This window comes from Typopeltis vanoorti, chromosome 6, assembly GCF_054136105.1.
Source record: "Typopeltis vanoorti isolate ZY-2024b chromosome 6, IOZ_Tvanoo_1.0, whole genome shotgun sequence".
In the NCBI taxonomy this organism is placed as follows: domain Eukaryota; kingdom Metazoa; phylum Arthropoda; class Arachnida; order Uropygi; family Thelyphonidae; genus Typopeltis; species Typopeltis vanoorti.
Window position 1 is genome coordinate 45821264 of NC_143554.1, and position 18361 is coordinate 45839624.

Consider the following 18361-nt stretch of genomic DNA (forward strand, 5'->3'; position numbering starts at 1 on the left):
ATTGATCATTGTGCAACAATTCTTTTGGCTTCTCGCTTTTTCTCTTTTGGCTTCTTTCTTTTTCTGTATTTCCTCTCTGTCCTCTACCACTCTGGACTTGTCCCACTTCTACTTTGCCTTCCCCTTAGCCGTCACTGCATCTTGTACATTATCATTCCACCACCAACCCTTCTTCTGTTCTAATCTTTCCGGATGTTTACCAAGCCCCTCAATTGCACAGCTTAGAATTACATTTGAATTATGTCTCCACCAGTCTTGTGCACTTTCTAGTACAATCGAAATCCTTTCCAATACCTTCTCCCTAAAACGGTTCCTCACACCCTCTTCTTTTAAGCAAAACCACTTAATTTTCTTCCTCCCATGGCTTCCAAAGGTTCGTATCTTTGACTTTATTGTAAAGTCTGCACACAGCAGCCAGTGTTGCTGTGCCATCTGATCTGTTGGGATTACCTTACAATTTGTTACTGCCTTAAGATGTTTTCTTCTAGTCAAATTGTAGTCAATCTGTGAACTACTGTTTCCACTTCTGAATGTTATCAAATGCTCTTCCCTCTTACAGAAAAAGGAGTTCACAATTGCCAGATCAAACGCCATTGCAAAGTCCAAAATCCTCTCTCCTTCCTGGTTCATCATTTCCACTCCATGGCCAACGTGCACCCTTTTACAGTCCCTATTCTGTCTCCCTATGTGTCCGTTCAAGTCTCCTCCGACAATCACCATCTCGTTTTCTTCTAGTTCCCTCATTCCTTCATCTTTCACGTTCCAGAATTCATCTTTCTCTTCTGCTGTACAGCCAACTTCTGGGGCGTATACACATAAGATGACCACTTGCTCTTCTCCAAGACCCAGTATCATTTGCATGATCCTGTCGTTCCTCCTACCCACTTCCAGTACTTCACCCTTTATTCTGCCACACACTCCACAATTTCGACAACATTTCTTCCCTCTTTATTCGCTCCAGAGTAGAACAATTTATATCTCTCTCCTAGTTCCTTCGCCTTTTCCCCCTTCCACCTTGTCTCCTGCACTCATAAAATGTCCATCTTCCTCTTACTCATCATGTCTTCCACCTCTCTTCCCTTTCCAGTCATGCTTCCAACATTCAACGGTCCCACTCGCAACATTCTCTCCACTTGCTAGGCTCACTTCTTTAACCGCATCCGTCCTGGATGCGGTAGCCCTCGTCCACTTCTCGCAGCTGTAGGGCGATGTGGCTTCACGTCGCTTAAGGGGTACGCCCTAGCCCTTGTATCACTTTCTTTTCGACTCGTCGAAAGCTCTTCCTTCCTAACTTGCCCTTCCTAACGTCAATCCTTCCTATCTTACCATTTATCCGGGCTTGTGACCGCCACCTATTGGGGCTAGGTTGCCCCACTACAGTGGCTGCAATAGGCGAAATGACATAGCAAGACAGGAAAGATTCACCTCTAGCCCTGGAATATTCTAATAGCATTGGGGTAAGGAGCAAGAAGAGAAGAAAGAAGGAGAGAGGACCAGTCTACAGATAATATAACACATGTATATTACATGAAGTAAGGCATGGTCCAGCATCAGGTACCTCGGGTTTGCCATGCCCGTTCTCACTAAAGTGAGCTGATGAGGAGAACGTTCAGGATGAACTACACGAACAATAACAATCAATGTTGTTGTGTTACTCATAGTTGTCGATTCATCAACAAGTAACGATATTGTTCTTGGAGTTCACTGTATTGTCTATTAATGTTTTTTAATAATATATGGGTACACCGGTCTGGCAATTCGTTAGTAGGGGTATATATATTTAAGTTCGGTTCACTTAAACCTTGATATTCCAGGTCTACCTACTCACTGATGAGACCTCAATAAAGGTCGAAACCGGTCTGGGTAGTGACCTCTCCTCTTAATGTAAAACAGTAATACATCTCCTAGGAGCTCCATTTTACATTATGAGAAAATATTAAGGATAGTGACGGAGCTTGCTCCACCTTTGACACAAGTTGCCATAGTGTTGTACTACCCAAGTGATGACTTACGCTTGGACTCGCCGATAGTTCTTCGGCATTAAACTCTTAGATTTCGATCTCCGAGTTTCGTATCCGGTTTTAAAATAATGAGGGATTTATTATCCCCTTAACTTAATTTACGCCGCCGGAAAAAAATAGCTTCTTGGCTCTTTATCGTATTAACGTTTTTCTCATTTCATTTTGATCATCTGATCAAACACTTCAATGGGATCTACCATATCGCACAAGAGCCATCAAACCTGTCGCAGATATTCAGTGGAGAATGTGGCATAATATATTACCCACTCCTACTATATTACGAAAATTTAACTCAAACGTCTCAGATAACTGCCTCTTCTGCTACCAATTAGGAACGGTCCCGCATATCTACTTGGAATGCCCAGTCAACACTAAATTAATCCGTTTGACTCGGGAAACGGCAGCTCTTACCTGTGGTAGTCTTCATACAGAAGAGGAATATTTCAATCTCATCCATGTGGAGTCAAATAACCATTCATTCTGTAATTACCTTTTCATCACCACGAAAGCGGTAATATACAACTTCTACCTGAGACATACAAGACCAGATAGCACAGCAACTTCACAGAGAGAGGCAACTGACCAACTCACTGCAGCCTTCCAATAAAAGGTGAGAAGTCGGATCCTACACCAGCATCACCACCATAGGCAAAACAACACCTTAGATCTTTTCCACCAAGAATGGAATCCACGGAATCAACTCCTGATTGAGCAGGCGACTGCATTATAATCCACTTTCCAGCATAGAAGTGACACCTTTACCCCCCCCCCCCCCCCAAAGAAAGGGGGAATAAGAAGGATTGTTGTGCTTAACAGTGCGAAAATTAATCAGCTGGCACTCTCATGTAAATAGATAATATTGTGCAATAGTAACTTCTATGTTCTTCCACATTTATGTTCTTATACAGTATCATGTTAAAATAACTCTTAATGGCTTTAATTTAATTAAAAAATAAAAAATAAAAATAAATGTAATTAGCCTTATAAGTGACTTCGATGTAACATACCTCAACAAGAGTATGAGCATGTAACCTCTCTGTCTGACTGCAGAGAACCAAAAACCGGTTAACACTGTATATAAGATTGTTATGTTTACAATAAAAAAAAAAAAATCTATGTAAAAAAAAAAAAAAAAATATTACCGAGAAAGCTCGAAAGCCGTTAATGTGCACATTACCTAGCTAATCTGCAGATTAATTGATTTGCTCCGTTAACGTGCGGAATCAAGAGTTTTCCGCATTTTACCTAGGTAATGTGCACATTAATTAACGGCTTCCGTATCGTTAAAGTTCAAAAGTTTGTTTTTCTCATTTCCTTTCCCTACTCCTTCCCCTCCTCTCCTCCTCTTTTAGTTTGGTTTTTTAATAAGTAAACATAATTTTATCATATGTTTTGCAAATTCATTTCCTTAATTGTAATAATATTTTAAAACATTTGATTCTTTGTATTATAGCTTTTTAATTGATTGATGATTGATTCTATCAACTAATTTGTTGATTGTTTGATTGTATTTACTTGATTCTTTAGATATCGAAAAAATAAATAAATATTATGATGTTAATTTAAGCGTACAGAAACGTTGCTGTTGTTCCAGCAAAGATCTTATTTTCACTTCAACGAGTTCCTAGTAGGTAATGTACAGATTATCTAGGTAATTTGCAGATTACCTAGGTAATTTGAGAAACGGAACAGTTTTCTGCACGTTGTCATACTTCTTAAATTCATTCCCAACCACTTCTGGAAACGCATTCCACCCATTCACAACCCTTCAAGCAAAATATCTAGTCCTAAAACCCTTGTTAACCACACTCTTACACAATCTCCAGGGATGGCCCCTCATTCTCTCCCTTCCTGCACTGGTCTTAAAAAAGTGAACAGTATCAATCCTATAAATCCCTTTTAATAATTTATATGCCTCTCTCATATCTCCTCTCCTACATCTATCAGCTAGTTTTTGGAGCCAAGCCACAGATCTTCGGTCTATTTTCGTAGGAAACACCCCACAGACCTGCAACAATCTTTGTAACTCGCCTCTGAATCCTCTCCACTATTTCTTCATTTCCAACCAAAAGACCGTCTATCGCGACCACTGGCGTAGCTAGAGCTTTTCCGTCCGGGGCGGTTCCTGAGTTTGCCGCCTCTCTCAATACGCACCAAAAATACTACAAAAAGTCAAAACAACGTATAGGGAAATAAATGAAAACACTATGTTTGGATTTATTTTAGTTGTAAGTATAGTTGTTAAAAACTAATTATTAATTAAGTAATAAAAATTACTAAGTTGACATAAATAAAAGAATCGTCGAAAAATAAAATTGTGTCTCACGTGAAAAGTGCCGCCCGGGGCGGAACTCTCCCCCCCCCCCCTTAGCTACGCCACTGATCCCGACTGAAATCTTTCAAGTAAACTTATTTTTTCTTCGTCTTGATACAATTAGCGAAGTGTCTTTCCAACATTTGTTCAGCTACGGGTATGTTAATATATTCATGTAATTCAGATTTCGGTTCCAATTAATTTCCATATTTGCATTTTTGTGCCGTAAAAGTAATGTTCGAACTCTTTTGAATATTTATTGCAGAATTCTCTTTATATTTCCCAAATTTTGTTACTAGTACCATTCCATATATTAGATTCATCTTGTTGATATGCTAAAAAAGCTTATTTTTTCCTGTTGTGCCAATAGTTTAACGTCTTCTGAATACTATGGAGTCATCCCCCCCTTTTTTTTATTTCCAACTATGCTTTCCTAAGTAATTTTTTTAACTTCTTTTCTTCATTGATATAGCATTTTAAAACTTACTTCCTGTAATAATTCTAACTAAACTTTTTTTTTTACTTTGGTCTTATTAATCTGTGTTATTTTTTATTCTCCCACCAGAATTTTAGTTTTCCAATTAGTAATGCGTGGTCAGTTCCTATCAACTGATGCTAGAACTTGGATAACAATTATTTCTTCAAGTGTGTTTCTTTTTTGTTATTATATAGCATAGTCTATTTTTGTGAAGAAAAATAGACTATACTATATAATAACTTATTCTATATAATATATATCTTCTATATAAATATATACCAGGAAAAAGCGCCCCAGACTATAATAACATCTCCATCGGCCTCTTGAACCTCCAACTGTGCAACCAGGGATAGGGCTTCATGTTGATTACATCAAATGCGAACCTGGCCATCAGCAAGGTGCAGCAAGAAATGGGACTCATCACTCCAGACGACCTTGTTCCATCTGTCGAGGATCCATTGCTGATTCCTTGGCCCCTGCGAGACGTTGTTTGCGATGCCTGGCCGTCTTCATGGGTACCCTTGTTGGTCTCTGACTGTGAAACCTCAGCAAGATACAGCACATGATGCATGTGGAGATGGGTCGTATTACTGTGCTATTGTACTGGTGGGTGAGCTGTGTGACTGTAGCACGTCATTGCTAAGATACCAGTGGCGAGACCCGACGCTCACCTTTAGGATCAACCACCCGTGGCTCTCCAATTCGAGCATTTTTTTTGGATGTCTGTTCATGGTTATGGGAAATTCATAACTAGAAACTCGTAAACGGAACTGACAACAATAACAACAATAAACTCAAAGAAATCTTAAGTTTACTTAAATAGCTATTTAAAGCGCTCAACAAATGAATAATCCGGTTATTCTGAATCTTCCTTAAAAACTAAGAACAGCAGAAACTAGGCTTTTAAGTACCCTTGGCGCATAGTGTGATAATTTCGATAACTTCTAAAATATCCTGTCACTACTGGAATTTCCCCTTGGTAGCTTCCCAGGTGCCAAAGCTCTTCCTACCTCTCTAATTAAACTAAATTTTTATTTATTTATTTATTTTAAAATACAAGAAAATGCATTTAATAGGCTAGGATTCTGAGTAAGGACATTCAGCATGATTGGAAAATATGGAACATAGAAAGATTACTGAAGTGTAGCTCTTGTTATATTATCGTTATTTATTTATGTCGAAATCCATGAACTGATATTTGCGTGCGTTTTATCTTTCTAAAATTTTTTTATTAAAGAATCTTATCCTTTGTTAAGTTGCATGAAGCGAAATAAAGTACAAATTTAAGCAAGAATAAACTGCTGCACACTCAGAAGGCTTAAGGATATTTATCTTTCTTAACATTATTAACATAAAAAGAACAAGAAACTTCTTTAAATCAACTCTAATTGAATGTTTTGACATGGTTAGTAGTTGGAAGGGGGTCAATCGTTCGATGCTGTTGGCACACTCTCCCTCGATGAGTCTTTGGACTCCCTGGAGGTGTAACATAATAATAATGTGTGTAAATTATGAGGTAGGATAAAAATCTCTTAATGAATGATACCATTTTAACTCTATTGCAAGCATTAATTAAATCAGCAAATTTGCTATCTCCTAGAGGTCGTCATTTCTAAGTAGCTTGTAATGCCATCTGTAATTAATTTTTCTTTCAAATGACCAGTGTACAATGAATGTAGATGGCGTGTGTGTGACAGCAGTAGTGTTTATTATTAAGTACTTATGTCAGCACCAACTGCATGTGTATGTATGTATATTATTAAGTACTTATGTCAGCACCAACTGCATGTGTATGTATGTATACATCTCGGTGTCGTAATGGTTATGTTTGTAACGTAAATATGTAGTAGGTAAAATTCAGTTTCAGTGATGTATAGTAAAAGGAAGGAGTATTACAGCGACTTGAAGAAACACCTTTCTTTCCATTCAGATGAATACGAGGATTATTTCCCGAAGAAAAACAAGGATTCGCGAAATTATGGCTATCTGTGGTTTATAGCGTTGTTCTGTTTAGTTGCAGCAATTTATTGGAAAATACCAAAAAGAGGTAAAATCGGCATTCTATTACTCAAATCTTAGTCGAGCATTTACTTTTTCACATTTCAATTACAAGCGAGTGAATAATTTTATTTATTAACTTATTAGTGAAGTAGATGAAGGATATATTGAAAGATAGGATAGATCCTTGTAAGACAAGTTAATGATATTTCCCAATTTTTTAGTTCATTTTGAAGCCTTGATATATATTACGAAGTCGATTTTCTTAAATTATGACTATTATTTATAGATGATTTGACATCTTTATTACACAGCAGATTTGGTGAAATGCAGGAAAATATACTTGCACTGGTTTACGAAAGTAAGTTCATTTTTTATCGGCACCAGTCATTGATATTTTAATGTAGTTTCAGAAATCTTGTAGCAAATTGTTAGTTTTTTCATAATTGTAATATAAGAAGTGTTCCATCTTCCTTTGAAAATTTATTATTGTTATTATTATTGGAGGTGTCACTTAATAATATTACATTAACTTTCTTGGAGTCAGTCATTGAGGGAAGAGAGAGGTTTATACCATGAACAATTAATATTATACAACATACATTATATAAGAATTATACAAATATTACAAAATGTCCACAGACTTATAATGGAGCTTCCTGTCTGAAACATATCTGTTATTGTTATCATTATAATCATCATAGTGTAAATTCGGTGGCGAGAGATCCGAGATTCATGCTTGAGGTTGTACAAAAGAAAATACAGAGAGGAAAGTTGTGTGTGTGTGTGTGTTGCCCAGGTATGATCAGGACAAGTTGAGCAGATGAGCAGTAATAATGAGTAGCATAATAGCCAGAATGTGTCAGAAGAGAAGATTAGAATATGTGGATGCTTGGAGAGCATTTGAGGACAGAAAGGCACTATATTTGAGAGACTGCTTGAATTTGAATGAGGAAAGACACAGGCATCTGGAGAGATTGTTGTTTTCTGAATGACTTGGTGTGTCAATGCTGTGAAACTAGAATTTCCAGGGTGGATGGTAGCAGGGGTGGCCTCTTGTGGGAATGGGTGCTTGGGGGATGGAGAACATCAGGTAATGCTAAGTTCAGTGGAGTCCGGAGAGGATAATGATAGGTATAGAAACAATGACATTTTTATTCTTTATATTAATGCTAAGAGTATCCGGAATAAAGGAGTTGAATTGGTGGTGCTGATCGCATCAGCCTGGCCAAAGATAATTGGGATCTCTGAGATCCCAATAATCTTTGGTTGATGGAAAATGATATAATAACAGGAATAAAAGTAGCAGGGTACAGCATTTTTCGGCAGGATAGGAAGGGAAAATGCAATGGTGGAGTACTGCTTATGATAAGTGATGACTTATGTCCTCTAAGAGTGGAGGCTTTGGAAGGCAGTGACATGCATTTAGTGGGATATTTAGTGGGGCTGTTGCTACAAGCCAAGGAACACAGAGGGTGGGGAGCAGGAGATGTTTAGGCAGTTGAGCTTGGCAAGTGCAAGAAGAATGATTGTTAGGAGATTTTAACTACAGCAGTACAACATGTAATAGAGGGAAGAAGAGGTTCAAGAGTTTTGGATTTAGTCATAGCATCAGAAGAGCTGATAATAACTGAGATAACATTCCTCCCCCCCCCAGTTGGAGAGAGTGACCATGTGGTTTTGACTTGGAAGATGAATAGACATGCAGGAGTATCAAATAAAAGGGAACATATGTGGAATTATAAGGCGGGTGATTATAATAGTAGTTTTAGATATCAACTTAAGGCAGTTCCATGGAGGACAGAATTGGAAGGCTGTGATATCATTAGTGATAGGGAAATTCTGAAGGAATATTTGTTAGCAGCAATAGTAAGCTGTATTCCACGAGTGAAGAAGAGGACAATTTGGTGTAAAGTGGATTACAAACAATATCAAACAGGAACTTCAGATGAAAAAAAGATTATGGAAGGGATATAAGGAGAGGGGTGTAGAGCAGACACAAATTAAGAATATAAGACTCAGGCCAGGAGAGTGACTAGTATGGTAAGGAAGGCAAAACTGGAATATGAGAAGTGATTGTCACTTAGATCCAAAGAAAATCCTAGGGAATTTTTTAGCTGTGTGGACATTAGGAGAAGAAATGATTGTGGAAGAATGACATTGTGGGATAAAAATGGGAATAGTGACTGATGCAGAGGACATAGTGGAGTTAAAAAAAACACTTTATTGGAATATTTCATTCTGGGGAAGTACTCGTAAGTTTTAATACTAGAGGAATAGGGCAGGTTCGAGGTTTAGAGGTGCAAGAGGAGAGTGTTTTCGAAATACTGAGTATTCTGGATGCCAGTAAAGCTGTGGGACTGGATGGTATTTCACCACTGGTTTTGAGAGAATGTGCTAAAGAACTGATAGCTCCATTGACTTGGCTTTTCAATGAAAGTCTGGCTACGGGAAAGGTACCCAGGGATTGGAAGGAAGGCAAGATAGTGCTATTACATAAGGGCAGTAGCAGACTGGATGTGTCTAACTCTAGGCCAGTTTGTGTTTCATCAGTAGTTGTAAAGATCTTGGAGAAATTACTGAGGGACCATATACAGCATTGGGCAGATGAGGGTAATGTTATCTGTGAGAGTCAACATTGATTTGTTAAGGGGGTGCTCTTGCTTTAGTAATATGATTGCCTTTTATAATAAAGTAACAAGAGCAGTTGATGAGGGAAAGGCACATATTGCTATTTTTTTGGATTGTGCAAAGGCATTTGACAGGGTGCCACATGATAAGCTGCTAATTAAGTTGCAACACATGTGTTTAGATGTAGGGTTACTCAACTGAATATAGGATTGGCTATTTGATAAGTATCAGAGTTGTGTATGGTGGGGCAATATCAAGGAGTTAGAAGGTTACAAGTGGGGTCCCACAGGGCTCAGTACTAGGACCTGTATTGTTTAACCTTCATATCAATGAAATTTTCAATGGATTGCAGGGGGATATTCAGTTGTTTGCAGATGATGTGAAGCTGGGAAGAGTTGTTAGTAACAGTGCAGATGTGGCAGCCCTGCAAGAGGATTTGAATAAACTAGACAGATGGGCAAATGAAAGGGGGGGGGGTCAGTTTAATGCAGCAAAATGTAAAGTCTTGAAGTTTTAGATTCATCGATGGGACAGCTGTACTGGTGGAAGTAGGGGAGACAAGAGATCTGGAGATGATGAACGATAGAAACCCGAAATTCAGGGAACATATTGGAAAGGTGGTTCCTTCGTATAAGACCCTGATCAGGCCACACTTAGACTATTGTTCTCAAATTTGGTCTCCAGGATTTCAAGGGGATAAATTAACTGATATAGGTTCAGACCATAACAAAGATGGTTTGTTTCAGGACTACAATGTTAGTTATGAGGATCAGCTGAGGGGATGTAGACCTCAGAGTTTGGTAGATAGAAGGAGAGGTGATATGATTTGTGACTTTTAAACTATTGAGAGGTAGTTACAGGGTTGACACTAGGGAGTTCTTTCGTTTGGTGATGACCTTCATAATTTTGGAGAGAACAGAGGTGAGAGCAATTGGGTGGTAGTTTGTTGGTTGACATTTATCACCTTTCTTTTGGATGGGCAGGATGTGGGCTAGTTTACATGCTGCAGGATAGATGCCAGTTGAATAGCATAGATTGAAGAGGCAATACAGGACAGGTGTTAAAGTTCTGGGGCACAAATTTTTAACACAAGAGATACCACCAGGACCAGATACCTCATTTGTGTTCAGGTTATTAAGGATTCTTCAAATTTCTTTCTGGCAGAACACTATGGGTGACATGGAAAGAGCAGTTCTGGTGGAGTGGAGAGAATTTTTGCCCATGTCATCAATGCAGGAATTGAAAGAGAAGAGTGATGTCAGTAAATTAGCATCGTCTTTAGGTGAGGTGACTACAGTACCATCAAAATGTGAGAGTGGTGGAAACCTGGGTGGGCAAAAGTAGTGCCCAATGGCTTTGGCCAAAGACCAGAAGGAGTGACTGCAATTTAGACAGGAGGCAAGTTTGCAGTATTTGGCCCTTTCAAAGTCTGATTTGGATGTGGTGATGATTCTTTTATAGCTGTTGTGAGCTGCAGAGTAAGCAACTTGAGTTTTGGTCTTGAATCATTTGTGGTATGCAGAGAGTTTTTTCTTTTACTGCATTGGCACACTTTTTTGCAAACCAAGGCTTGTGACCTAGTGACCAAACATGACTACAGCCACTTCAGGCCTCTAATAAGAAGGTAGTGGTATTTCACAGGACAGTGAAGTCTCTTGTCTTTTTGAAAATCTGATCTGATTGTCTTCTATTTCTACTGAGAAAGTGCTTTTTATTCTTTCTAGGATTATTCTCGGTAGTAATTTTGTAACATGGCTTGTTAAACTTAATTGGTCTATATTCTGAACATTCAAAAGTTCTTGGAATTTTGGGAATAGTGACAACGATGGATTTCCTTAGATCATCATGGATGTATCCTCTATCATAGATGTTATTAAAAATTACCTTTAGGTCATTAAGTGCGTTTTCATTTACTTTCTTTAACAATTCGATAGGGATCTGGTCAGGGCCTCGTGTTTTACCTGTTTTCATTTGACTTAGAGCGTATTCTATTTCTTCATATGTAATTGGTTCACCATCCATAGTTTGTATATCTGGTGTGTCTGTGCGCTCAGTCAAACAATTCTTTTCCATATTCTTTCCATCTTTTTTATGATATCTTGTGTCTCTAGTAGCATTTTTCCATTTTGATCTTTTATATAAAAGATTATGGTTGAAATTTTTCTTTTTATTTGTCAGAGCTTGGATTGACTTATGCATTTCTTTACTGTTGTGTTTCTTGTCCAATTCCTCTATTTCTTTACATTTTTCATTTAGTCACTTGTCTTTAGCCTTCCTGCATTCATTTTTTATAATTTTACTGAGTATTCTGTACTGTTGTGTACTTTTCTTTTTCGTCTTTCATTCACAAGTTCTAGTATTGATTCAGTCATCCAGGGTTTTTTCTTATTGTATTTAATTTTTAGAATAACCTCTTAGCTGTCTCATATATTGCACTTCTAAAATATGACCACCTGTTTTCAATTTCCTCTGTGTTACAAAGTATATTGTCTTCTGTTTTATATCCTGCGTGATCTAATTTTTTCTTAATTTCTGAGTTAAACACCATTATGTTTTCAGGTATATTCCAGCAAATGTTGTCAATTGGTAGAGCTACTAATGGCTCATGCAAAAAGTTAAGCAAGTTTAAGCATGGTTAGTAGTAGTTGGAAGGGGATCAACCCTGGATGAGTCTTTGGACTCCCTGGAGGTGTCACATAATAATAATAATAATATTCAGAGCTGTCAAGTCTTTCAGGATGATTGTTTTTAGAAATGTTTTTTTAGTTTAATTTTTAAACTAAAAAAATTAAAAAAATTTCATCAACAGGGTTATGGTCTGAACCTATATCAGTACCCGGGTATGCTTTTATGTTGGTTATATTATTTTTGTATCTATTATTTATTATTATGAAATCTATTTGGTTTCTGGATTTGTCCAAGTATATAGTCTGTGCTTTGGATGTTGACAGAAAGTATTCATTATGCAGATGTTGTTTTGAATGCAGAATTGTATCAATTTCTCACCTCTTTCATTTCTTTCGCTAATCCAAATTTTCTAACAACATGATTTTCTTCCTCCTCCTCCAACCTTTGCATTCAAGTCACCCATCACTATGAGTATCTCATTTGATTTTACATATTCTATAGATTTTTGTTGTTATAAAAATCTTCTATTTCTTCATCATTGTGAGTCATCATGGGGGGGGGGGACATAAACCTGGATAATTATGATGTTCAAAGGCTTTGTGGCTAATTTAATAAGTATTATTCTTTCATTTATGGGCCACAGCTCCATTACAGATTTAAAGATGTCTTTCTTAATCATGAAACCCACTCCATATTCATGCTTCTCTCCACCAGAATATACAAATGTAAAGCCATCTTTTTCTAGTTTTCCCATGTTAGGCCATCTTGTTTCACTAATTCCCATCACATCAACTTTAAGTCTTTTCATTTCCTGTATAAGGTTGTCAAAATTCCCTAGTTTATATAATCTCACATTCCAAGTTCCAATTTTGGAAAATGAGGAACATCAGATGCTGACCTTCCTTTTGGATTTAAGTTGACATCATCATGGAGTGCATTTGCAGTGCCCATTTTACTCACAGTTTCAGTGTCTCCTTCCCTGTAACTATTTACAGCTTGGACTTGCAGAGGTTCCAACTTCCAAAGCATAAGCATAGCTTGTAAGATATTTCCGTTTCTCCATGGTCAACTATAGGGTAGAGTATAGTAACGTGGTTAGGCCCCGATCTCTTCCCCATCTGCAATAGCCAGCTAACTTGGCTCACTCTGCCAGCCGTTGATCTGTATTCAGATTTTTCTGCCTGCCAGTTGTTTCACATTGCCTTTGATATATGAATTCTTCCACCAATGATGAAACAGCAGATGTCATTTCAGTCCTAACATCTTCGCTGGAGCCCCTTTAGTCAGCCATTTTTCAAGGTTCTCTGTATGCCTTCATGGCTACCGTATCAGCCTGAGGCACACAAAGTCCCCACCTTGCTTCACCATACAAAACAATCCTCTACTTTATGCTGCTTCCACCCTCCACGACGTGGACATGTGGTTGGGCTTTGGAGGGCACTGCAAACCTACATACAGAAAAATTCATACCACCATCCAACACAAAAACTAGGAGTCATCAGCACCCTCAAACACAGAGCCCTAACACTTTTCTCTAATGAACAATCTCTGAACCAAGAATTTGAAATTATTAACCAAATGTTGGTAAAAAATGGCTGCAATAAAAAAAAGCAAAAAACAGTTCACAGGATCCTCCATAAAAATGCCATTAAAAGCAAAAAAAGACAAGAATGCCATAACCATACCATACATTAGTGGCATTTCAAAAAATAGACAGAAAACTACTTAAATACAATATTAAGACAACCTTCAAACCCCTTGCAAAATTAAGAAATTTACTTAGCTCTTCCAAAGATCCTCTTCCATACTTTGCCCACTCGGGATCTAAAAAATTCAATTTACTTTGTAACCCATCTTACATAGGGGAAAACCACATTAAATATCTCCACTATGGTAAAACAGGCTTGTCAGACTGCACACTCCAAACATCTCACAGAATTGACTTGAAAGGCACCAAGTCCCTACACCACACTAAAACCTGGTTTGAAAGAAAATTGAAAGCCTGTGAAATGCTGAAACAACATCCAAATCTGAACAAGAGTAATGGATTATTCCAAGAATTTGGATTTGAAGGACCCATCTTCAACCGTATAGCATCAGAACAACTGCAAACAGAAGAAAATCTTGATACGAGAGGACTTCAGAAATTGGTTAATGTTTTTTTTTTTTACACTAGCGGTCAGGCTAGTGTATAGAAGGATTTTTATACAAAAATACCTTATATACCGATTTTACTTGTAAACAAAATTCCAGTCAATATACTTGTGATTAATTTGCGATTTTCTTATGTTTAGTAATATGAAAATAAAGTTTTGTAAAATACTAAATAATGTAACTGCCAAAAGTTATTGTAAAAGAACAAAGAAAGTTAAATGTGAAATTATTTGTGTCAAAAGAAACTTCCAGACAAAGATATTTCCAGACAGATTATCTTATTAACTTATGACCTAGGGCGATTACAATCACGAAGGTCAAATATGTATGGGGGTTTCCCGTCTTAATGCAACGATGAAAAAGGTGACTGGTGCAGAACCACGTAATACCCATGGGATTAATACGTAGCAGAACCCAAGGTCAATGGAGCCAGATAAAAAGGGGTTGCTACGATGACAAAAAATGGAGGGAACGTTTTTGCGAGGTCAGAGCGGTCAGCAAGAAGTTACAAGGTCACGGAGTCAAACGAGATCGCAAAGTCGAGGTGACGTGGAGTTACGGAGGTTACGATGATGTAAGTTACGGCTATGGAAGTGAATGGCTACATAGTCACAACTGAGCTTTGCAAATCGTCTTAAGGCGGAAGGCCACACAGCAGGAGAGGCAGATTTAGATGTGCATGGCAGAATAAGTTCGTATTCGTTTCTCTTTTGGATCCAGGTTCGGGAAAGTGGCCCCAGTTCAAGATCGGAGCCATGCATTCCAGCCAGTATAATAAGTTTAGTTTAATTCTTTATCCAAGTGTGAGCAAACAAAGTTTGCGCCTGAAAGTATCTTCAGGATTGAGCTAGGGTGGTGCAACACCAAGGCAACTCGTGTCGAAGATGGAGAAAGCTATCATCACATCTCCTTGCGGGCAACACATATCTGCAAGGAGATGTGCTTTGCATTATGGGAGATACTGAGATAGGAGTGATGATAGCCTTCTCCACCTTTGACACGAGTTGCCTTGGTGTTGCACCACCTTAGCTCAGTCCTGAAGATACTTTCAGGCGCAAACTTTGTTTGCTCACACTTGGATAAAGGATTAAACTAAACTTATTATAGTCTAACCAAGTGAAAAATAAACTCTCAACATTCCAGCCAGAAGTGCAAGACAACTAATTTGAGTTGTTTTCAGAAGGAAGTAGATACCAGATTTTCATGCCGCCAAGTTCCTGACGCTTTCTCTAATAGTAAGAGGAAATCCCACGAATCCCGGATAAGGTACCCATATGCCTTGCTAAGTTCTGAAGGTAATGGAAGAAAGTGATTTCAAGAAGCATTTCAGAGAGAACCAGACAACTGATTCAAAGTAAGATCTATCTGTTGTTTTGCTAGAGACAGAATTATGACGGTGATTTATTTAAAGTTTTTGCTTGTAACGATACATAAGGACTATAGGCATTTAGCTAATCTTGAATTGTCTTGTTCGTTTATTGTGAGAGAAAACTTAGCAGGATTTAAAGTGATATATTGGGTGATTGATGTTGTTATTAGCTAAGCCTGCATATGTTTATGTGAGATTGCTCTGAGTGTGACTAAAGGTTAACAAAGGTATTATCATATACATGTGGTCTTACAAGAATTGTTTACATAAGAGAAGTAATTGTAGTTGTATTTATGAGTAGCTATCGAAGTATAGAACCTGATTTACTTGAAGTTTTAGTATTGATTTTTTGTACATTTCTTGGATTATGAATAAATTATTTTCTTGTTTAAATAATTTTGCCTGATTCCTGTTACCAATGCACTGCTCATTAAATTCGAATCTGTGTGTCCTTGAATAGCCACGACAGTAGAAAAGAAGTTTTACGTTGCTAGATTTAGTTATAAGTAAGAGAGGAAAGTTCTGTGTTTTATTGAGTGATTTTTCTTTGGGATACTCATCTCCTATCCACGAATTTTGGTGGCGCAGCTAGAAATCAAATAAATTTTCCAAAATTCAGTTTAGAAAAACACTAGTTGTTCAGACAAAGAGATTGGCTCCAGCCTGAAGCATTGTCTTAGTTTTGAAAGTTTTGCACACGAGAACAATAACATTTGCAGCCTTGAGACAAAATTGAATTAAGTTGAGTGAGAGGATTGTGAGCTAAGAGATTGAATCAAGCAACGGATTATGAACTCGGAGTTACAACTGTTAAAGTAAAATTAAGATTAAAGATAATATAAATTAAGTAAAGTGAAAGTTTCAGGATAAGTTTTGAATAGCATAATATCGTAGTTTTTACAATGGTATAGACGACAAGATTTAATAAGATTTAAATAAAACAGTTGTAATAAGATTTTAAACAAATTTACAATATTTTAACACTAGGTAAATAATTAACCAACATTTAGATTCATCTTACCTTTTGTATAATGTAGTGTCATGTAGCTTGTATTCTGTGCATATGTATGTTTTCTTGATGATGACCTCAATACAGAGGTTGAAACATTGAATGCTACTTTCTTAATGATGATAAGTAAAGTAATTATTCTAACATGTGTATTGTCTCCATGAATTCTTCACTATGAATGCTGACCACTGTGTAACATAAAAGAATTCCTTTTGCTAATTTTACTGACAAAAGCTAGAAGAGAAGCTGAGGTATTTGCTATAAGCAATGACCTAAAGCAAAGTATGTCATGTATTCAACCAATCAGAATACATGACAACCTCTCCACTCACCCAACACTTTCTTGACAATCTTTTCTTGACTTGTTCTCCTTCAAGTACTGTTGAGGTGACCTCAATGCTCTTGGTAGTTCACATACTCTTATGTGAGTTTCACTTCTAGTGAGATGCCTTTCCCTTAGCCATTCACAGCCTCGTATCTTTTGACACTACAATGCAATGTTGGAAGATCTCTGAGACTTTTATTCCTTTCTATGATCAGACTGCTTTACATTCTCTAGATCATTCTTGTGATCATGTTTCAGTGATCCATGTTGAAATGAGCACCTTCATTCCCTATTCAGAATTCTGGCACAGTATCCAAACCATGTTTTTCCAATAAGTGTTCTTGAACAGTCAAAGGAAAAAATACAAATAACAGTATCTTATAAAGCGGCATAAGCAACTCCAGTTTCATTCACAGTCTACAACAAAACTCGCAGCACTTTCAAAACAGTCATTAATAAGGCTAAGTCCGATTCAAAAAGGGATAAATGTAGAATTTTTTTGCCTACACCAGTAGTGGTTATGCCTTCTGGTTCCTTGCAAAGGATATTGGGGTGCAATTTCTATTCGTCTATGCTTTTGCTTCTTATCCAGATGGATTTTGCAGGGTCAGCTAAAGTTGACCTGATGTATCATTCTTCTCATTTAAGTCGTTTATGCAGGACCAAAGCAAATCACATCCAACTTTACATGAAATATCCCATTGCATGCCTCCTGTGGCCTTCCACCAAAAAATATGAGAAGAATTCTGAACAACCTAGATACCAAAAAAAGCTTCTGGACCTGACAGTATCCCACCAGTTTTGCTCAAGAGATGTGCTCCTGAACTAACAACTATCCTTTATCATCTCTACACTGTTTATATTCAACTGACATCTACCTCACAGCATGGAAGTTAGCCAAAAAGGAGGGATAAGTGTCTCTCATCAGCCTATCAACCTGCTACTCTCACTTTGATGTTGTCCAAAGTAAAGGAGAAGCTAATAAAATTTCAACTTCTTCAAAACCTGCAGAACTGTCAACTGATTAGTGACCACCAAGGGTTCAAGATCTGCATCTAATCTTAACTGCATCACCCACCTTTGTGTGTGTGTGTGTTCGGAGAAACCTGTGCTGTTGCGCCCAACATTTCCAAGCCATTTGATAGGGTTTGGCATTGAAGGCTTCTTGCCATTGTAATTGGATTGCCAGTTGTATCCCAAGTTCATTCTGTGTAACTGTAGAGGGCATTAAGAAACTCTTGATTTTCCTAATTTCCTCAAGACCATGTTATTTCACCCATCATCCTCATATCTTACTCATTTTAACAGCCAAATTGTTTATTTTCTTGGGCTGACACTTATCTATCACATTTTCTGGCACATCTTCACATTTGTAGCATCCTTTTTTTTTTTTTTTTCTTCCCCCTACTGAAATGTTACTCTTCATTCTATCCA

General features: G+C 37.5%; 1 protein-coding gene across 3 annotated transcripts in view; it reads left to right on the forward strand.

The window, feature by feature from the left end:
- Positions 1 to 6527: 6527 nt before the first annotated feature.
- LOC150105427 (ADP-ribosylation factor-like protein 6-interacting protein 6) overlaps positions 6528 to 18361 on the forward strand; it is a 47872-nt gene continuing 36038 nt past the window's right edge. Inside the window, exons 1-2 of one of the 3 annotated variants that reach the window (XM_090394803.1) lie at positions 6528 to 6860; positions 7101 to 7172. In XM_090394803.1, the coding sequence (XP_090250929.1) occupies positions 6683 to 6860; positions 7101 to 7172 (250 nt within the window). In that variant the 5' untranslated portion in view covers positions 6528 to 6682. The remainder of the gene's footprint in view (positions 6861 to 7100; positions 7173 to 18361) is intronic. The other 2 variants (XM_090394804.1, XM_090394805.1) reach the window with 2 other exon arrangements.